General features: G+C 38.6%; 1 protein-coding gene across 2 annotated transcripts; it reads right to left on the bottom strand.

Annotated features, from left to right (window-relative positions):
• Nucleotides 1-19,899: 19,899 nt before the first annotated feature.
• On the bottom strand, nucleotides 19,900-22,673 carry LOC107770434 (F-box protein At5g03100-like). 2 transcript variants are annotated; one of them, XM_016589742.2, is made up of 3 exons: nucleotides 21,536-22,673; nucleotides 20,970-21,131; nucleotides 19,900-20,397 (listed from the first exon to the last, which is right to left on the bottom strand). In XM_016589742.2, exons 1-3 carry the CDS (start codon nucleotides 22,538-22,540, stop codon nucleotides 20,029-20,031), a joined length of 1,536 nt encoding a protein of 511 aa, XP_016445228.1. In that variant the 5' UTR covers nucleotides 22,541-22,673; the 3' UTR covers nucleotides 19,900-20,028. The 2 variants fall into 2 exon arrangements, with proteins under 2 accessions (XP_016445228.1, XP_016445229.1); XM_016589743.2 differs by having other exon boundaries at nucleotides 20,970-21,116.
• Nucleotides 22,674-23,553: the final 880 nt, after the last annotated feature.

Raw genomic sequence — 23,553 nt, 5'->3', positions numbered from 1 at the left:
AAGAGACTAAGAAGAATGGAAATTTAGCTTTATTTGCATCAGGTGAGGAAAGATGTCTTAACAATCAAACCTAAAGAAAATAGAGTCATGGTACACCTAGATCGGATTTGTGGCTTTCCCCTTGGGAATTTTCCCGACCACATTCAACCAGCATTATTCAACCATGACCCCATAATAGTCATTGGCTTTGAAGATTACTGCCGGCATGCCATTAATTCTTTTGCATGGGATTTTATCAAGGTCGTTCCACAAATTTTTACAACCCCTAGAGTAAGCTATTGGACCAACTCAAATCTGTACCTGATAAATGAAAATTCCAACCGCACTGTAAGCCTCGATCACAGTTGGTTACAGATCATTTGAGATAAATAAACAGTGCAAATCTCTTCCTTCCAAGAAATGCCTAAAATCTCCGCCATGGGCAAAGTTTGCAGAACATAACATTTCATGATCCTAATTATCAGAAAGAAGTGTCGCTTGTGGATCTGCCAATCTTGACAAATCTAGAGGGGGGAAGCCTAATAAGAAACTCCGAAACACGTGTAAAGCTCCACGATAAACCAAGCAACCATAGCATTTGGTATGTCATAAGGGTAAGATAACAGGAACAAATAGCTACTGATTAGTTTTACATAGACAAGTTCAAGATTTTCATCAGCAGTAATTAAAAAACTAAATACAAGGTAACATTTCTGGTGAACTGAACAAAAATCTACTTGCAACTTTTAGTCTACTTTCAATCTAATCATAGAAAGCTCACTCCTGGAAAATCATAATTACAGTATTTGTAGAGGATCTTGGGCAATCTAACAATTTCTCAGCCAGTCGAAACAAATATTGGGACGCCCAACAGCTCTCCCACTTTCTTCTCTTTGATATGATAACGAACTTCTCCAAAACCTTTGTGTTTTTCAACAAAAATTCAGAAAGTTTGAAAAGCCTGTCAAAGCAGTATTCCACATATCCTTCAAGTATGTTAAAGAGATTACAATCTTAACATTCTTGAGGTTAGGAAACTCAAAGCTTGAGCCCAACTCTGCAAATCAATAGATTCCCCCTTGGCCAAATATCTTGACTCAAAATGGCAGCGGAAACCATTAAACTGGAGACAAAGAATATAATCAGGACCAAATGCAGGTGAGCCTAATAAATTGCAGAAACTGACAAAAAATGATTTCATAGTAGAAAGATCTGGTAGAAAAAAGAATTCGGAATCAATGAATCTTAATGGTACTTGGGGAATGATTCATATGGCTATTCCTATGATAAAAATTCATGGTATAGGTAACCCAAGCAAGGATTGATCGCGCAACAATCCTTTTCGTTCCGGAGCTCATTTGCCACGAAGAAAGAAACAACACCAACCATATTAAAATGTAGCTTTACTGTGACAAAGCGAAGCTTCTCACTGATAATTAAAGATAGGTTTCTCTTAACCTACGTCCTACTGTAATAGGTTAACACCCTCCCCATTTTTTATTTCTCTTAAGTACCCTTTTGTTCTTATTGACACTTCATTGTGGTTCTTATTGACACTTCATTATCTAAGGAACTTTATTGGTCTTCTCCACAAAAAAGTCTAAGTACCAAATAATTTCTCTTCCTCTGTAATCCACGCCATTCCATCCCCTTACTCTTCACCAAAGAATCCCCCTTCCCGTTCATTTTTCGGCAACTGGTTCTCTCTATTTTTTTGTCCAACGTACATTTCCTCCTGCAGACTGCTTGGCGAACATACGGCTATCAATAAAGTCAAAACATATTCTCTTGTGCATGGATCCAAATCTCTGTTTCTGCTTTATCTCTAGAATTAGACTCTCAAGTGGACTGTAATGAATAAGGATAATCCAATCCCCAGCCTTCGGAAGGATAAAAGATGATTGATTCTCTTCCTTTGAAACTTGAAATTGCAAGGAATTTCTTGGACTTTCATTAATCAACAAATTGACTTTGCTGATTTTGTGTGTCAAAATCATTTAGTAAAGCATATATAGAACCCCAGTAACCACAAACAGCATGTATCAGAAGGTGGGGAGAGTTTGATTTGGACCTCAAACTCTTGGTTCCACCTTGAAGCATAACCGAGTTGAACAATAGACAGCATTATTCTCACAGCGATCTTGTATTCTTGGGGCTTGGGTGACTTACAGGGAAAATGAAAGTGAACAGGGGAGGGCTTCCAAAGGAACAGTGGAGAAGAATTAAATTGGGTTATGATTTCTGGGTAGAACACAAAATATCCCCCAATATTTGAAAAAATAGCAAGGGCATTTGGGGGGGGGGGGGGGACGGTACTGACGTACTACTCTTTAGCTAAATCCATTAAAGACATTTTTGCACTCTCCTTCGGAAACAACTTCTCAGGGAGGGGAGAGGAGAGAAAAAGCCCAAAATACTTTTCTTTGTGGATAGGCTTAAAATGATCCTTTATATATGACCTGAACTCCTAGAGCACAAATAGTCCCTTATGTTTACAAAAATGGAGCACATACGGTAGTGTCTAACAGAAACCGTGTAATAATAACGGCAGTTAGTTACTGTGATCTCTTCCAAATTCAGGAGAAAAAAAACTCCTCTCTTTCTGCTAAGAGAAACCAGCTTCATGAAAAAATCCCTTCACCCTGTTTCTGCTAATAGAGATAGCTTGTTAGCCCTAAATTTTGAAACGTGACGGATGCCGACCAGAACCAATGTCAAGGGCTTGTACATTGCCCTTTGGCATGGGTTCGTGTTGGTTTGACAAACAATGTACGGAACTGGGAGTGTGCTTAAGTCAGTGCACGGACTTGGGCAGGTCAGCTAGGCAAGGTTCCTTGAGTGATGGCAAGGCGACCTTGGATGTGGGCGACGACGATGGCAATGACAGACGCATGGCATTTGGCCATGCATGCATACAGATCAGTGGGACGGCAAGGTTATGACGAAGACATTGTCATAAGCTAATGTGCGAGGCATGGTCAAATGACAAGCCAAGGCAAGTTAAAGACAAAGTGTGGGCAAAGCTGTATGCAAGACATGTTACAGTGGGTTAAAGTGCTAATGGTGGGACCATTTCGTGAGAAGTGCTCCACCAAACATGGCTAAGTGCTGAAGAGGGACCATTTCGTGGGAAGTGCTCCATTCCATGGCCAAGTGCTTGACAAGTGACAATCACTATGACGTAATTGCCCCTTGTAATCTACCAGTGGCAGCCCCTATATATAGGTGTTGTATTTCGTTGGCTTGGGAGGAAGTCAGTTGTGAGCCTTACAACGGAGAGTCCTTTGTATATTCTGCGAGAATAATAAAAGGTTGGGTGTTTACCCGTAATTGTGTTATTTCCGTTTCAGAAGTCTGAAATAATTCTAAGTCCTAAACAGTGAGTGGAAAGTAAGGCTGAGTAGCTTGAGTGTTAGGTTGCTGCCGCGCAGTGCCATTTGCGAAAAATTGGCCCAGTAACAACTGGTATCAGAGCTTTGCTCGTGATTTTGAATCATGGCTGGTGGATCCAATGCAAACTTGCGTGAGCGTGTGCAAAAGTTGGAGGCACTGATGGGTGTGACTGACGACCCTTTGGATTTGAACGATCTAATTACTGAGATCTATTGTCTAAAGAATGGATTGAATCAGTTTCGTGAAACTATTCAACAAACGTGTGAGGCCACGAATGTTCAAGTTGAAGATATGAAAAAGGGGAATGAAACTCTTAACTTGGAAATTGTTGTTCTTCGAAGGACTTTGGTTGCTCCTGGACAAGGCAGTGAAGAACGTTCTAAGGTAAAGATCCCAGAACCGAATGCGTTTGGGGGAGCGCGTAGTGCTAAAGAGCTGGAGAACTTTCTATGGGATATAGAGCAATATTTCGTTACTACCAAGATTCCAAACGGGGAGAAAGTAACCATAACTATGGTAGAGAACTCGCATGGCCGACGACAAAAGTGCGGGCAGGCCCAAGATCGATGCGTGGGAGAAACTCCGGAAAGAAATGAAGGACCATTTCTTACCTAGCAACGCGTCTTGGCTAGTTAGGGACCGCTTGAAACGTCTGCGGCAAACCGGAATAGTTCGTGATTATATTAAGGAATTCACTTCCTTAATGCTGGATATCCAGAACATTTCGGAGCAGGACAAGTTGCATAATTTTATTTCTAGAATGCAAGCGTGGGCACAGAACGAACTCAGGAGGCAGAACGTGAAGGACCTCCCGAGTGCGATTGCTGCAGCAAATTCATTGGTGGATTACCGCAGTACTCGAAGTCTTTCTGAAATTCCTTCTACTTCAAAACCTAAGAAAAAAGTAGAGAAGAAAGGGGAATGGAGGAAGGAAGTCCGAAAAGAATTCGTGGAAAAGGGCAAGGCTATTGCTGACAGATCTGTTAGAAATAGAGGCAATGCCAACAAAAAGGGCAATGGTTGCTGGACTTGCGGTGGATCTCATATTGCAAAAAACTGCCCAAATCGGGCGAGTTAATGCTTTGCATGCAACAGAAAATAATTGGGAAGGAGAAGGTAGAGAAGTTGCTGCCTTGGTGAACCCTTTGCAACTGTTGAATGCCATCTCGTTGCTTAATGCTACAAGCAACGAGACCAACCCTCATTATTTACTGATGCACGTTGAAATGAAAATCGGAGAAAAGGGTGTGATAGCAATAGTAGATACTGGAGCTACTCACACCTTTGTCTCGGCGAAATTGGTGCATAAGTACGGGTTGAATGTGAACAAGTGTCCCTCTTACATGCAGACTGTGAATGCTAAAGCCCAAGCCATTGTGGGTATGGCTTGCAATGTTCCTATGTCAGTTGGGAATTGGAAGGGGAAAGCTAATTTGATGGTGATTCCACTAGAGAACTTTGAGATGATCCTTGGAATCGACTTTATGCGTAAAAATCGCTTTGTTCCAATGCCTCACTTGGACGGAGTGATGATTATGCATGAAATGACTCTTGGTTTTGTTCCAAGCTGATCATCCTTATGGGAAAGAAGAAACTCAACGAAAGGCTTCGTTAGTTTCTGCCATGATGGTAGAAAAAGGTCTGAAGAAGGGGAAATGAAACTTTTCTTGCTGCAATGGTTGAGGTGAAGCCTGATGTGAAGTTTGAAGTGTCGGACTGTGTCGCTCCAATATTGAGCGATTTTGCTGATGTGATGCCACTAGAATTGCCTAAGAATTTACCACCACGGAGGACTATTGATCACAAGATAGAGTTGTTGTCGGGTTCAATGCCCCTGCTCAATCTCCTTATCGGATGGCGCCAAAAGAGTTCGCTGAATTGCGGAAACAATTGAACGAGTTGCTCGATGCGAGATTGATTCAGCCATCAAAAGCTCTGTTTGGTGCACCTGTTTTATTTCAAAAGAAACAGGACGGAACGCTTCAGATGTGGGGCATTGAATAAAATGACTGTGAAAAACAAATATCCAGTTCCGTTGGTGCAAGACTTGTTGGACAGGTTAAGCAAGGATTGTTGGTTCACAAAACTTGACTTAAGGTCTGGTTATTGGCAGGTACAGATAACTGAAGGTGATAAGTCTAAAACTACATGTGTTACGAGGTATGGCTCATATGAATTCCTTTTTATGCCGTTCGGGTTGACAAATGCCACTGCTAGTTTTTGCAACCTGATGAATGATGTGTTGTATGAGTACTTAGATGACTTTGTTGTTGTCTATTTAGATGACATTGTTATCTATAGTCGGACCTTAGATGAACATATCTCACACTTAAGAAGGTTGTTGTCTCGTTTAAGGGAGTACCAAGTTAGCTTTCCCCCCTAATGTTCAAAGGGCAATGTACAAGCCCTTGACATTGGTTTTGTCCGGCATCCGTCAAGTCTCAACATTAGGGGCTAACAAACCACCCCCACTAGTTGAACTCGACGTCCTCGTCGAGGCTAACTTCAAGTAGTCCTCTACTTGCTGTTCATATTACCATAATGAAGCACCCTTTTCCCAAGTCGCATCTGTCTCGGGCTTTCCTTTCCATTGAATCAAGAATTCCGTTTTCCTATTCTTCTTATGCATCCCAAGAACCCGGTGGTCAAGAACTTTCTCAATTTCTTCCTCAAGTTGAGTGCGCATCTAAGGAGGAGCTCTCTTTGTTTTGTGTCTGCCCAGATCTTCAGGATCTTCAACATAAGGCTTTAAAAAACTCACATGGAAAGTCGGATGTATTTTCATTCTTTCATGCAACGTCAGTCGGTAAGAAACTTCAATACTTTTGCAGCAACTTCAAAATGACCATCATACCTTGAAACCAAGGCTCTATGCCTAACTCGGCTGTCAATCTTTTTCCAAATCTGCGGAGTAAGCTTTAACAGCACCTTGTCACCCACTTTGAACTCCAAGGGACGCCTATTTTTGTCAGCATATTTCTTCATTCTTCTCTGAGCCTTTGCCAAGCTATCTGTCGCTTTTTTTATCATAGCTTGTCTATCCCAACCATAGCGGTAAGCAGCTGGACATTTACCCCGTTGTTGTGCAATCGCCGCTGGTCGTGCAGGCTGCTTCCCCAATACAATCTCAAACGGACGCAGTCACGAACTGCCTCAAATATTCTTCCAACAGATGGTTAATTCTCTCGGTTTGGCCATCAGTTTGGGGATGATTCGTCGTTGAAAACTTCAAGTTCGTACCCATCAAGTTGAACAAATGAGTCCAAAACTGGCCTGTAAATCGAGCATCCATGTCACTAATAATGTCATTTGGCATTCTGAAATATTTAACCACATTCTTGAAGAACAATTCAGCAGTAACTTTTGAAGGACATTCTGTAGGGGCAGCAATAAAAATAGCATATTTAGAAAACCTGTCAACCACGACCATGATCGACGACAATACATTGACCTTAGGGAACCCACTGATAAAGTCCATCGAAACAGATTACCATGGTTCTTTTGGAATAGGCAGAGGTTGTAGCAAACCCTCCTCCTTCTTCCGCACAATTTTATCAAGTTGACACACAAGGCAACTCTTTACATAGGCTTCCACATCAAGCTCCATCTTGGGCCAAAAGTAGTATCGGGACAATAGAGCCATCATCCTTTCAATTCCTGGATGACCAGCCCATAGAGTATCATGCGTCTCTTTTAACAGTTCACGACGTACCCCATCACCAAGTGGCACTACGATTCTCCCCCCTTTGAAATAGAGGAGATCGTCCACGATCCAGTACCGCCTTATCGTCCCTTCCCTCACATGATTCATTGTTTTGATGTACAATGGATCATTAGCAGCACACGACTTGATTTTATCAAGAAAATCAGATTAAAATCGAGTAATAGAATAAACAACAGCAAATACCTCATTTCGGCTTAATGCATCGGCAACTTAGTTGTGTCTTCCTGGCTTATGCTCCCAAATAAAATCATATTCTGCCAAAAATTCTTGCCAACGTGCCTGCTTCGAACTTAGCTTTTTCACCGTCTTGAAAAATGTCTTGGCCACATTATCCGTTCTCACAAAAAATCTAGTTCCCAGCAAATACACCTGCCAAATCTGCAAGCAGTGGATCACAGCAACCATTTCCTTTTCATGAGTCGAATATCTTTGCTCAGCTTCATTCAACTTCCTGCTTTCAAACGCCACTGGGTGGTCATCTTGTACCAATACACCTCCAATAGCCTTGTCGGAAGCATCATTATGAACTTCAAAGGGTAGTTCGAAATCTGGAAGCTGCAAGATAGGTTTTGAGGCTATGACTTCCTTCAACATGTCAAATGCACCACTGCATTTGTCAGTCGACGCCCACCTAGCATTCTTCTTCAACAAATCAGTCAATGGAGCAGCTTTCTTTGAATAGCCCGCAATGAATTTTCGATAATAATTTGCTAACCCAAGGAAAGATCTCAACTCTTTCACAGAATTAGGCGTCTGCCACTCCACAATGACCTGCACCTTATTCGGGTCCATCCACACTTGTTTCTGGCTCACCAAGTGCCCAAGAAATTTGATCTCCTGTCTAGCAAACTCACACTTTTCCATTTTCACATAAAGTTGGTACTCCCTTAAACGAGACAACACCCTTCTTAAGTGTGAGATATGTTCATAAGGTCCGACTATAGATAACAACGTCGTCTAAGTAGACAACGACAAAGTCATCCAAGTACTCATACAAAACATCATTCATCAGGTTGCAAAAAGTAGCAGGGGCATTTGTCAACCCGAACGGCATAACAAGGAATTCATATAAGCCATACCTCGCAACACATGTAGTTTTAGACTCATCACCTTCAACTATCTGTACCTGCCAATAACCAGACCTTAAGTCAAGTTTTGTGAACCAACAAGCCTTGCTTAACCTGTCCAACAAGTCTTGCACCAACGGAACTGGATATTTGTTTTTCACAATCACTTTGTTCAACGCCCTATAATCAACACACATCCGAAGCGTTCCGTCCTGTTTCTTTTGAAATAAAAGAGGTGCACCAAACGGAGCTTTTGATGGCTGAATCAATCACGCATCGAGCAACTCGTTCAATTGTTTCCGCAATTCAGTCAACTCTTTTGGTGCCATCTGATAAGGAGGTTGAGCAGGGGGCATTGAACCCAACAGCAACTCTATCTTGTGATCAATAATCCTCTGTGGTGGTAAATTTTTAGGCAATTCTAGTGGCATCACATCAGCAAAATCGCTCAATATTGGAGCGACACAGTCCGGCACTTCAACCTTCACAGCAGACTTCACCTCAACCATTGCAGCAAGGAAAGTCTCATCTCCCCTTTTCAGACCTTTTTCGACCATCATGGCAAAAACTAATGAAGCTTTTCGTTGAGTTTCTTCTTTCCCATAAGGATGAACAGCTTTCACAAAACCAGGAGCCATTTCATGCATAATCATCACTCCGTCCAAGTGAGGCATTGGAACAAAGCAATTTTTCCGCATAAAGTCGATTCCAAGGATCATCTCAAAGTCCTCTAGTGGAATCACCATCAAATTAGCTTTCCCCTTCCAATTCCCAACTGACATAGGAACATTGCAAGCCATACCCACAATGGCTTGGGCTTTAGCATTCACAGTCTGCATGTAAGAGGGACACTTGTTCACATTCAACCCGTACTTATGCACCAATTTCGCCGAGACAAAGGTGTGAGTAGCTCCAGTATCTACCATTGCTATCACACCCTTTTCTCCGATTTTCATTTCAACGTGCATCGGTAAATAATGAGGGTTGGTCTCGTTGCTTGTAGCATTAAGCAACGAGATGGCATTCAACAGTTGCAAAGGGTTCACCAAGGCAGCAACTTCTCTACCTTCTCCTTCCCAATTATTTTCTGTTGCATGCAAAGCATTAACTCGCCCGATTTGGGCAGTTTTTTGCAATATGAGATCCACCGCAAGTCCAGCAACCATTGCCCTTTTTGTTGGCATTGCCTCTATTTCTAACAGATCTGTCAGCAATAGCCTTACCCTTTTCCACGAATTCTTTTGAACTTCCTCGATTCCCCTTTCTTCTCTACCTTTTTCTTAGGTTTTGAAGTAGAAGAAATTTCAGAAAGACTTCGGGTACTGCGGTAATCCACCAATGAATCTGCTGCAGTAATCGCACTCGGGAGGTCCTTCACGTTCTGCCTCCTGAGTTCGTTCTGTGCCCACGCTTGCATTCCAGAAATAAAATTATGCAACTTGTCCTCCTCCGACATGTTATGGATATCCAGCATTAAGGAAGTGAATTCCTTAATATAATCACGAACTATTCCGGTTTGCCGCAGACGTTTCAAGCGGTCCCTAGCAAGCCAAGACGCGTTGCTAGGTAAGAACTGGTCCTTCATTTCTTTCCGGAGTTTCTCCCATGCATCGATCTTGGGCCTGCCCGCACTTTCGTCGTCGACCATGCGAGTTCTCCACCATAATTTTGCATCTCCCGTTAGGTACATGCTTGTTATGGTTACTTTTTCCCCGTTTGGAATCTTGGCAGCAACGAAATATTGCTCCATATCCCATAGAAAGTTCTCTGGCTCTTTAGCACTACGCGCTACACCAAACGCCTTCGGTTCTGGGATCTTTACCTTAGAACGTTCTTCACTGCCTCGGCCAGGATCAGCCAAAGTCCATCGAAGAACAGCAATTTCCAAGTTAAGAGTTTCATTCTCGTTTTTCAGATCTTCAACTTGAACATTCGTGGCCTCACACGTTTGTTGAATAGTTTCACGAAACTAATTCAATCCATCCTTTAGACGATAGATCTCAGTAATTAGATCGTCCAAATCCAAATGGTCGTCAGGCACACCCATCAGTGCCTCCAACCTTTGCACATGCTCACGCAAGTCTGCATTGGATCCACCAGCCATGATCCAAAATCACGAGCAAAGCTCTGATACCAGTTGTTACAGGGATAATTTTTCGCAAATGGCACTGCACGGCAGCAGCCTAACACTCAAGCTACTCAGTCTTACTTTTTCCTCACTGTTTAGGACTTAAAATTATTTCAGACTTCTGAAACGGAAGCAACACAATTACGGGTAAACACCCAACCTTTTATTATTCTCGAAGTATATACAAAGGACTCTCCGTTGGAAGGCTCACTATTGACTTCCTCCCAAGCCAACGAAATACAACACCTATATATAGGGGTTGCCACTGGCAGATTACAAGGGGCAATTTATAAAGGGGCAATTACATCATAGTGCTTGTCACATGTCAAGCACTATGAACAAGCACTTAGCCATGTAATGAAGCACTTCTCACGAAATGGTCCCTCTTCAGCACTTAGCCATGTTTGGTGGAGCACTTAGCCATGTTTGGTGGAGCACTTCCCACGAAATGGTCCCACCATAAGCACTTTAACCCACTGTAACATATCTTGCACACAGCTTTGCCCACACTTTGTCTTTAACTTGCCTTGTCATTTGACCATGCCTCGCACATTAGCGTATGACAATGCCTTCGTCACAGCCTTGTCGTCCCACTGATCCGTACGCATGCATTGGCCAAATGCCATGTGTTTGCCATCGTCGTCGCCCACATCAAAGGTTGCCTTGCCATCACTCAAGGAACCTTGCCTAGCTGACCTGCCCAAGTCCGTGCACTGACTTAAGCACACTCTCAGCTCCGTACATTGCTTGTCAAACCCACACGAACCCATACCAAAGGGCAATGTACAAGCCCTTGACATTGGTTCTGCCCGGCATCCATCACGTCTCAACATTAGGGGCTAACAAACTGCAAGAAGCCAAGAATGAAATCATGGTACCCCCACAACATGGATTCAAATTTCATAGTCTAAGATAAGTTCATAACAGAAAATTTGAGCATTCCAATCTTTCAATCGTCAACCTATTTGACGAAAAACCATGGCAATCAAATACCCAATATATTCCTCAACTTTTTTCTTGTAATTTTTGTATGTGTTTTTGCGAGTTTATCACATGGTGTCCATTTTGATCAAGATCCGCTAGGAGCTATTGTCAATGGTGCTAATGGTACAGCGATCTGGGTGATTCTTTTTTCTTGCCATGTATCTGAAAATTGTGCCATGCCAAGCATTTTTGGTGTCAGATTTACGCCAACAAACACAACTTGATATATCCTGCTACAAAGAACTTTATAGGTGATCTACAGTGGCTTTGTATGGTCTTAACTAACTAGCCAGAACGATCAACAGTGGCTTTGTGTGGTCTTAAACTAACTACCCAGAACTTATGGAAAGTTTCAATCTAACTAAAAACAGGAGCTTGGAGTTTTGCTAAAGCTTGGATGCTATTTAAACACCATTATCACATTGGCAAAATTTCCACTCATCTTGTGGTTCAAACCCTCTTATCTCTCTACTCCTTCCTTTAACAACCTGTCTTGCTGTCATAACTTGATCGACCGCAAGTCCACCAGCAACATGTCTTTGTACTTGAAGAATTTCTCAGCGTCCGGGAAGAAGATCAACGAGACATTAAAGCACTCTTTAAATCCATTTTAAATTCTGATGCCATTCTAACAAAGTAAAAAAACAATTTTTTATTCAATAATCAAGAAGGATTAAATTTATTGTGTATGTTTTTTTTAAAACGAAAAAATTTATTGTAGTTGTTTCTGGTGTAAAACTTGCAGGTGTGGTGTATTTTTGGGTATGTTCGAATTATATATGGTTTCTATCGCTAGTGCATTGCATATTATTACTACTTAGTTGATCCAGATAAATGAAAATAGAAAATCAGGGAATAGAAGGGGTATGTTCTTCAAGGGTAAGGGATTCATTCTATCATCTTTTCAGTTAAGGATATTTTTGTGATACACATGTGACCAACTACCATCATAGGAGTATTAAACAGTTTGTGTAACAGAATACTAAAAGGACTCCATTCTTGTAAACTTTGGAGTTTAGGGACTATTTGTGCTCGAGTTATATACAAGGGGCCATTTTAAGTCTACTCACAAAGATAAGGGACTATGTCGGGTATTTTCTCGGGAGAGGGTGTTAAACCTTCATAAAATGAACAGAGTAAGAAGAGAGGATGTTCCAGGAAAGTTATCTTAGCAGTAGCAAAGTCTATGTAGAGTGTCTCCATATGATGCAAGGCTCGTAAAAGGCCAGCTACTCCAAACAAATTAAACTTTTCCAAACGCAACTCCTCTAGCGTTAGATATTTGCATTTCGGTTCGGGAATCTGTACTCCTTTGAACTGCAACATGCACATGACCTGGTGCAGTAATCCCAATGAAACTAGTAATGAATGGAGAAAGCAACAGCAGCAAAAAGAAAGTACTCCACCGCAGCGAGACAGTGTTGTGATGAATCAAACCATCTAAACATTTTTTTCTACCACTCTGCTTGTTTCTTGATCAAACAAAACAAAAAAATCTAAATACTTTAAGCTACATCAATGTACAAAAATTCTGGTTTCTAGATTATATCATTTGGAGGAATGATAGAAGAAATAACAGGCTTCTAAAAGTTGACAAACGGATTGCGAAAAGTCTCACAAGGCCACAAGTTTATGTAGTTGATCTTGTTGTGTTTGTGAAATTTATGCAGATGTTCTCAATTGTATAATGTTTTATATTCTGCAAGTGTCTACGGAGTAATTATCAATGAGAGAAAACAAAGACTTTTGAGTTAGAACAAACCTCTATAAACCAATTTCCTATTGTTAGCTCGGTTGCACAACTCAATTTTTGAAGATAATCTTGGACGATTGTCCCAAAGACGTGATGTGAATCACGACAACTGTCTTCCTCATCATCATATTGTTCACCATGATCACCCGGATCGTCTTTGATACAGTGAGTGTGGAAAGTAAGAATAGCAGTAACCAAGGAGGACACATCTACAAGCCTACATTTGAGATACAACAACAACCTCTTTGATACAGCGAGTGTGGAAAGTAAGAATAGCAGTAACCAAGGAGGACACATCTACAAGCCTACATTTGAGATACAACAACAACCTCTTTGATACAGTGAGTGTGGAAAGTAAGAATAGCAGTAACCAAGGAGGACACATCTACAAGCCTACATTTGAGATACAACAACAACCCAATAGAATAACACTAGCGGGTCTGGCGAGGGTAGAGTGTACGCAGACCTTACCCCTACGCCGAAGGGAAAGAGAGGTTGTTTCCGGGAGACCCTTGGCTCATAGACAATAGAACAAGCCTACATTTGAGATGAACTCCTGAAATCTCCAAATGTTGAAGATACGGGGCAACAATTTCCAGCGATTCATCACTGTCAAGACTAGGAAATAAAAAACATTACAAATTCAGTCTCTTAAACTTTAAAGAATTAATGTCCACACGAAGAAATCCCCCAACTGAAATTCCATAGTTTCTAAAGCAGGATAACCTGACACTAAGTTCAAGATATCCTCATCGGATAACACCAAATACTCCAACTTTATGCTCTTTAGAGACTTCCACTGAATGGCCGCTCCAGAATCAAAGCAATAAAATTTCAAATGTAATGTTACCAAGAGGAACAGGTGTAGAAAGATTCAGGCAATGTGCAACCGTTCCTATTAGAACTTGACCAGTATACAAAATCTTCCACTTTATTTTCAACAGCAAAACTAAGCCATCGGCTCATATGCGACTTGTATGGAGACAGGCGAATGCAGTCGAGCTTTAATCTTTTTATTTTGGAAGAAACAAAATGAGCTAACACATAGTCAACAAAGGATACGAAGTAGTTTGTTTTCCGGTAACTTGTACGAGTGAAATTGAGGTTATCAACTGAAGCCCAGAGGTAGCGCCACCTTTTAGAGAGAATACAGGTTTTGAATGCATCCTTTGCCGTAGGCAAAAGAGAGAGTATTTGAACTAGCACTGAGTCCGGCAACTGACTAATTCGATCTAGGGTTTTGGTCACGCTCAACTTCTGTTTCTTCAAAGATGGATGATTTATCAAATTACTACTACTACTGCTGCTACTTGTAAAGCCGTCATTTTGGCTGGAGTCGCCGGAAGAAGCCATGATTTAATTTTGGAACCAAAAGGGTTTGGAATCGTCTCTCACTCAACACTTTGTGATCTTTGTTTTTGTCTTTTAAATACTTGGGCATAATTAGATTTAGGGGTTTTTACGCTTCCGTTTGGTTGGTTTTTTATTAAAATCAAAATCAAACCAATTTAATCAGTTTTTAAAATTTTAAAACCAAAATCAAATCAAATTAAATATAAATCATCGGTTTGGTTGTTGTTGGTTTGGTTCGGATTTTCGGTTCTTAATAAGCTAATGATAAGTCGATAATAGTAAAAACAACACTATACAATAATATTTTAAGTATTACTAGACCATAAATTCAAATACCTACGGTGATAGTTCTTTTAACTATTTATATTTAAAACTGTAGCATATAATATAAAGCAGAGTATTAAAATTATAGCAATAATATAAGATAGAAAACTGTACCTGGTGAACTAAGTTGTAGTACATGATAGAATCAAAAGAACAAACCAAAATAAAGGTTCCAAAGTACAAACATCACTTTGTTGAATCAATGATAAAGTATTCATTGTAACAAATTAGAATCTTACGTTCATAAAAATCCTCTCAAACTTTAGCCCATAATCTTACAACTTGAGTAGCTTTTTTTTGACTTTTGTGATAATTTTTTTTGTAACTCTTCTGTTAGGCAAAAGTAGATATGTAGGGTTAGAGAATTTGAGTCTCTTAAGGAAAAGAAATTGGCCAATTTCTATTACTTTGGGCTTAGGGAATCTTTTAAGATATAAGTAGTATAAACCAAAATCTATATATGATAATTAAAATGCAGAAAATATTTAAAATTATTTACAAAAAGATATGATACTTTATATAAATAGTTATCAAATTTTATATATAATTTATCAGTTTGGTTTGGTTTATTTTTCGGTTTTTATAATAGAACCAAAACCAAATCAGATATTATCGATTTTTAAAATTTAAAATCAAAACAATACAAATCAAGAAAAATATCGGTTTGCTTAATCGGTTTTCGATTTGAATCGATTTTTTGTCATGAACAACCCTAATTAGATTTGAACAGAGAAACTGAATAAATACATTGACCATCATATTTGCAAGACAATTCGGCATAAATATTATACTGGACAAATTCTTAAAATATATCAAATGGCAAATGGAGTAACTCTTTTTTCAGAAATAACATTTTAGCACTGATGAAAATTATCCAAAAAGAAAAAATATGGATTTAAGTTTTATATACTTACTGTGTAAAGAAAATTATTAGTAGTACATTGTTAGGATATTTTTTAAGAGACAAGAGCATGTAAGTTAGTGGGCGTTTGGACATAAGAACTACTATAAAATTCCGGAAAAAAGTAAAAAAAAAAAAGAAATCAAGTAAAAATAGTATTTGAAAATTAGAGTTGTGTTTGGACATGAATATAATTTTGGGTTGCTTTTGAATTGTGAAAATTTTGAAAAATAACTTTTTGGAGTTTTTAAAATTTTTAAAAAAATTCAAAATTTATCTTCATATGAAAATTGAAAATTTTATGACCAAATACTGATTTTGAAAAAAAGTGAAAAATTTTTTATGGCCAAACGGGTTCTTAGTACCATAAAAATACGGCTTCGGTTAGTTAAATTTACGACCAATTAATTATAGTGATTGAAAACCAAAGTAAGTTGTTCAATAGATCAAACTTCAGAATGAACTGTCCAAATGAAAATTAGTGCAAAATTTAGAGATTATCTATTGTATTTAGCCAAAATCAGTCAATGACCAAAAGCTCTTAATTAGTTTCACCACTATAAGTGGTATGTTTGTAGAATGAAAATAAATGTAAAATGAAAACAGAACAATGTTTTCACTATTTTTTTTTTTTTGTGTGTTGTCACGACCCAATTTTCCCTATAGACCGTAATGGCGCCCAACGTCGCCGCTAAGCAAGCCAACGGTGAACTAATCCATGTTATTCCTCTTTTTAATAAGCTTTCAAGTAATTAAATTCTATTTATTAAGAAATTAAGGAGTAGAAAAATTAATAAATAAAACGAAGACAACTGAGTGCAATCATAGTGATATAAGTACTCCAAAACCATAAAGTCTACTAGTATGTGTGCCAAGACCTGGTGTCACAAGTGTATGAACAACTAGTAATTATACAAAACTCTAACTAATGTCTAATCTGACGAATAGCTATGTTAGCTAAGCCACCTGCCTCATCAGGGTTTCCATCCGAACTAGTGCCTTAAGCAGGAAGGCAAATGAAATTATGAGGTATGGTATCGTATATAAGAGAAAGCTTACTTTTAGGGGTGATCTTTCGCCTTTATTGAGGAGATATAAAACAAGTTTACTTACTAATAAAGCGGCAAGAAACACCTTCTTTCTCCCTTTATATTAGTAGTTGAGTGCTCATTGTTGTTCAGATCTTGACCGGATCCGAACGAACTTCCCAAGCTCTATGTTGTTGGGGAACTCTGCAAGGGTCTTACCACCTTCTTGATTGACTATATTTGAGTCTTTGGAGTACTTTAGGATTATATCCCGCGTAATGGATTTGTGCTTGTGGGCCGAGGTGAATATTGCAGACCAGCGGATCTGGTGGTCGACAATCGTTCGGACTCCACTCGATGTCCGGTACCCGTATTGGAGTCCAACTATATCCGAATTCGTGCCGCGTATGGCCTCATTCGAGGAAAAGTGCTCCCTACCAAGAATTTGTCCATACCCAGAGATCGAACCTGATACCTCTGGTTAAGAGAAGAACAGTTCCATCCACTGCACCATATCCTTTGGTGGTTAATATTTTCACTTCTCAATAAGAAACCAAGCAAAAACTTTCTCCCAGTGAATCGAAATTGAAATTTTGTGGTATTTGTTGTATTCACGCTATTGCATTCATAAATACAGTAGTGAAATTCGCCTAAAAAAATAGGGGAGTCTAGATGTGCGATTGTATTCGTTGTATTCACGCTACTATATTCATGAATACATTAGCGGAATTCGCCTAAAAAATAGGGGGATCTAGCTATTTAATAATTGAAAGATGATCAATTAGCGTGTATCACTCCTAATTTAACCCAACAAAATCAATTCTACATAAATTTAGCTGCTATTGTGTTGTATTACATTCTCACGACTATATTTATAAATACAGTGAGGTAATCAAGAAATAGGGTGTATACCATTTTATTCAATTCGATTGTATACATTGTATTCAATTCACAGATATTCATTATTCACTATTATACATTGTATTCAATTCACCGTATTCAATTCGACAGTATCAAACAACAAAAAATCACAAAAAACAGTAATATTCAGTTGTATTAAAAAAATACAAACCTTTAGAATATATAAATACAGACGAAAAATAATGTATTCATATAAAAATACCATATATTTGTACAAAATATAATGTATTTGTATCATTGTATGTGACTAAAATAGCAAAGAAGAGAAGAAAGTTTGTCGGAGATAGCGTTTTCCGGCCAAGCAAAATATTGTATACATTGTATTAAAACTAAAAATGGGGACGAACGAAACCTGACCCTCAAATCTTCTCCGGCGTAGCCATGGCCAGATCTAATCGCCTAAGAGGATGAGCCAATAGTGGATAATGACGCTGACAATTCTGACGCCGGCGAGGAATCTGACGACGACCACGATGATGACGCCGACGATTCTAGTGATTTGATGGAGAAGAGAGAGGATTGAGAATCTTGCTATAGAGAGAGAGAGAGAGAGAGAGAGAGAGAGAGAGAGAGAGAGAGAGAGAGAGAGAGCATAATTGGTGTATTTGATGCCTCAATGGAAGGTATAAATAAATAACTATTTTGCTATAAAAATAGAAAAGATAACTATAAGTAATAATATTTTGGTTTATAATAAATAAGGTATAATAGTTTGGTATATGAGGTAAAATTTCCTTTAATTTTTATACACTGTCCCAAGTAACTTGGCACAGTCCATTAAATACTCCTCTATTTTACGAAATATATAAACTTTATTCTTTGTTATAAATTATTATTTGCGCTTAATTTCAATGGAGCTAAAATCTGAAAAATAAATTGAATAGTTTTAGACCATAGTCAAGTATATGATAAATTTGGACGTTTTCCCGAAGTATTTGACACGTGAAGTCTATCCCATCATTAAAGATTTAAAATCAAGGACGAATACAATAAAAAATTTTAACGACAATGATATAAATGACCCTAAAGTATAATATATGGTAAAATTAAATTATTTCGTATGGTTGGAGGGTAAATTTCAATCTTTTCTCGTTAGGAATAAACAATTATGCTAAGATTTTTTGCTGTTGTGAATTGGTCACGAGATATCAGCCTTTCTAAAAATTCTTTTGGTTTTTCCATCACAATTGGTTCTTTGTATTTTGCCATTAGTAGTAATTATTTTCTCTTTCTTTTTAAGATTAAAGAAGGTCAAGATATTTCTTCCAGCTGACAAAATATATACTATTATTACATAAATACTATGATTGATCTTGATACTTTATAGTCACAACTAAAACATAATTATTCTGCTTTTTGCGAGTTCTCATTACCTGCAATTTAATCTGTACGATTCTTTTGGCATCTCAATTGTATTGTGTACTACACCATTTGGCAGGAAAAGAACAATCTCTGCATGAATAAAGTAATTTGGTGACTAGTTTCCTAATAACTTGATCATTCATAAGGGTAAAGTATCACCACAACTAAGTAGAACAAAACTGGTACAACTAATTATTACCTCTGTTTATTTTTACTTATTCATTATACTAAAAATACATTTTCACTTTTACCTGTTCATTATACTAAATCAAGAGAAAGAGAATCTTTTTTTCGTATTTTACCCTTATCATTAACTACTCATTTCAAAATCATTTTCAAACACTTTTGAAAATGCTATCATTATTATGGTAAAATTATAAATACAAAATTCATTTATTTTTTCTTAAAGGGAGTGCAAAGTCAAAAGTGGACAATTAAAAGTGAACGAAAGAAGCAATTCGGAAAGTAAGCGTAGCCCTGCGCGGAAGATACATTTACTAGCCAACGCTCGAGATTGATTATCTATCTACAGAACCGTTGTTTGCTCAACTCTAGAAAAAACACACATCTTGACTGTTCCTGGTGAAAAGAAATGAAGTCACACCTATAACAACTATGTCGTGTCTATTTATTGTAAGAAATACAATGAAGAGTATCAGTCCTCAAACTCTTTCACATTCCCCAAATTTGTCAGAGGAATGAAGATTCAGGAAAATCAAGCAATTGAATGTAATCAAACAGTCCTATTATGAGCACGACCTCAGGTAAAAGCATTTAACAGCATTTTAAGCCTCAAATACAACGGCTACAAATTCTTTGCTTAAACAAACAGTTTTCTTTCCAAGAAAAAAACAAAGAAGACAACCTTACTCCCAGTTATAGAATGCGGCTTGTAGCGCCGATCTTGACAGTTCCAAGAAAATAACAGTAGCAAGAAAATTCCATGCACATATGCAACGTGTAGAGTGCAACAAACAAAGGAGATTCATGAGAAACCAAACATCAATATCATTTGGAATGCCACGAGTTCATAATTACACCTGCAGTAAATCAAACGCCTATAATATGAGGTGACATTTCTAGTATGCCCCGAAACAGAAGTTCTGGTTTCTCATTCTGAAGCAGACTCTTGGTAAATAATCACAAACTTCATAGATGATGTTGGGCTGTCTAATAATTTCTTAGCCAATCGTGATAAATATCGGGACTCACAGCTCTCCAAACATTCCCTGCAGATTCTCCTCTCTGATACGATAACAAACTTCTTCAAAGCCATTGCATTCTTTAGTAGAAACTCCGAAAGTTCAAAAAGCTTATCATTTCCCCTTCCAAACCACCTCTTAAAACACTCCGCTATGCAGCCAACAACCTTAAGATTCTTGAGATTGGGAAACACAATGCCCGAAATCCAACTCTGCAAACTGATAGTATCTCCTTTGGCCAAATAACTTAGCTCAAGTTGGCAGCGAAAATTATTAAGCTGTAGCCGATAATATAATCAGAATCAAATGCAGGTCCCCAGAAGAAGGGAATATTCCGTAGAAGGCAAAAGAAAAAAAAAGCATTGCAGTAGTGTCTAATATAGAATAACTTTCAGAAGCCACCAACCTTGTGAACAGTTCTCAGCAAATGATTACAATAGCTTATTCCTAATATGCTCAAGCAGTAGATAAAACAGCAAAAAGAGGTTCAGTTTGTCACCGTTCCTTTTCGAGCCCGTTTACCAGATAGAAAGCAACTACCTTGACAAATTGATTTAAAGCTATAGTGACAAAAGATTCTTAATGATAATTAAAGATGCATCTGCATCCACCTGAAGAAAATTTCCAAACTGGCGAGGGTGGGGGTGGGATGGGTGAGGTGTTAAGACTTAAGAACTCAAAGATGTTAAAAGCACAACATGAAAGGGCAGCCCGATGCACTAAGCTCCCGCTATGCACGGGGTCCGAGGAAGGGCCGGACCACAAGGGTCTACTGTATACAACCTTACCCTGCATTTATGCAAGAGGTTGTTTCCACAAAAGCACAACATAAATTGAGAGAAAGTACGACCTCAGCTCCCAAGTGTATGTTGAGTGTCTCCAAAAGAGGTGAGGTCCGCAAAAGGCTAGCTACTCCATACAAATTATGCTTTGTCACATTCATCTCTAGTGTAAGACATTTGCATCTCAATTTTGGTAGCGACACTCCGTTGAGTTGCTGCATGAACACGACCTTGATGAAATAATTCCAAAGAAAATAGTAAAGGATAGAGAAAGAAGTAACAGGAAAGAAAAAATAACCCACAAAAAAAGTAGTGCTATGACAACCTAACCATCTAACCCCTTTAATGGACAGCAATGCACAAAATGTAGTTGCTAAAATAATGATTGCCAGTAAAACATATCCAACTTCAGAGAGTAGATAGGAAGATCATAAAAGGCAAAGACAAGATCTTTCTATATGGATTATAAAAATTAAATTACTCAACCAAAAAATCTTGTCGCTGAAACTTTCATGTATACAAAAGTTCATAATTGTATTAGATTCAGAAGGCTCTTCTCTTTCTCAGGTTTACACTCTGCAATTCTTCACTAGAAATCAAATAGAGAATAAGGACTTTTGACGTGAAAACAAACCTCTGCTAACCAACGTCCGATTATTAGCTCAGTTACATAACTCAGCTTTTGAAGATAGTCCAGAACAAGGTTTCTAAAATTTTGATGATAATCAGCACAACTGTGTTCTGCAGCATCAGGATCAACCCCCCAGATGTCAGTGATACATGTAATGCTAAAAGTGAGTCTACCATCAATCAAAGAGGAGACATTTACTAGTCTACACGTGAGATAATCAAGATCTCCTAAAATCTCCAAATGCTGAAGATACGGGGCAATAATTTCCAAAGGATCTTCAACTCTGCCATAAAACCACCAGTAGCGATCCAACGTTAGTCTCTTTAAATTTGAAGAAGTGATTTCTAGACGACGAAAACCATCGAATGAAGACAACTCCAGAGTTTCCAAAGCAGGACAACCTGAAAGTATTTTTGCAATATCGTCATCATCTATAAAAATATAGTTCAACTTTAGGCTCTTTAGATACTTCCACTCTATGACCGATTCTTTATCAACCACGCAACAACTCCAATCCAATGTAATCAATGAGGAGCAAGTGCAGATAGATATAGGCAATTCAAAAGAGAGATCGTCATCATATGAACACAATACAACATCTTCCACTTTTCTTTCCACAGCAAAACTAATCCATTGGCTGATTTTCAACCCAGAGGTGTAACCTAAATCGAGTTGGAACTTTTTGATTTTGGAACAAGTGGAATGAGTTAAAACGTGGTCCACAAAGGACATGAAGTTTTCTGCTTTCTTGCAATCTATACTAATGAAAAGGAAGTTATAAATTGAAGTCCAGAGATAACGCCACCTTTTTGAGGAAGCACAAGATGCCACGGCATCTTTGGTCGGCAAAAGAGAGAGAATTTGAACAAGGAGTGAGTCCGGCAACTGACTGATACGATCTAGGGTTTCTTCAGCTCCAGCGATTCCATTCTTTTGTTTCTTCGGCACTGAATCTGTCAAATTACTACTTCTAAAATCGCCATTGTTGCTGGAATTGAGTGAAGCCATGCGTTTTCAAGAGAGAGAGTTCTGAGAATTTCTTAAAAAGTTGCCCTCGGCATCTTGCTTTCAATTTTGTGTTTTCTCATTTGTGTTTCCCTCATTTTCCATCCCTATTCCCTACTTTAGTCTTTGGAGGGAAACTAGCTCGCTACTATATATTCCGATGACATTTTTCTTTTTAATATACTACTAATTGTATACGGTAAAATATGATATGACATGTGGCTGACTAAAAGGAGGATATCTGGAATTCGAGATGGGATAGCTAAGGACCGCGCGCATCCACTCTGCTTGTCACTAGAAAAGATAACGTTCATGAAGGTGTATTAAATGCTCTGCGCCCGGTGGCAACTAAGGAATATTCTACAGCATTAAGAGCAACAGTCCGTTACAAATAATTTGTCATTTATATTCACCGTTACATTTTCGTCAATGACCCTCATAATTGGCATTAAAGGAGGACACAATCCTAGGACCTTTTTCCCTAGGCACAACTATAAATAGTGAGCTCAATTATCATTGTAAAGCAGACGAATTTTATGAAAAGAGCATATACTATATTTTATACAAAACTTTATACAACTTCACTTTCTTGCTTTTTGATCTCATGATTGCTGTGTTCGGAAATCGTATTCTCGGAATCACCATCTTTGCTATTTCATCTACATTCTAAGGCATTGCATATTTTTTCGATTATTATATTATTTCAGGATCAAATTAATTCACCTGTCTAGAAACCACGTATAAATTCAACTGTACCATTTTACGGCTAAACAGTTTGGCGCCCACCGTGGAGCCTAGATAGCCGTGCAATTAAATTGAACATTGCCTTTTTACTAACGTGTTTTGAAAAAATCGCAAAAAATGGCAGATAACACTGTTAACGATGCGCACAACCTTGAAATTCGAGGGGATCAGCCTCATTTCGAGGACTCAATCAGTGACACCCGTAATGGGGGAATGACGCCACGTTGGTGCATAATAGACGGTACCCTCGACAGGTTAGGGAGACAACTCCC

The sequence above is a fragment of the Nicotiana tabacum genome, chromosome 12 (assembly GCF_000715075.1).
Source record: "Nicotiana tabacum cultivar K326 chromosome 12, ASM71507v2, whole genome shotgun sequence".
NCBI classification, from domain to species: Eukaryota; Viridiplantae; Streptophyta; class Magnoliopsida; order Solanales; family Solanaceae; genus Nicotiana; species Nicotiana tabacum.
This window is presented reverse-complemented; position numbering and strand designations above follow the sequence as displayed.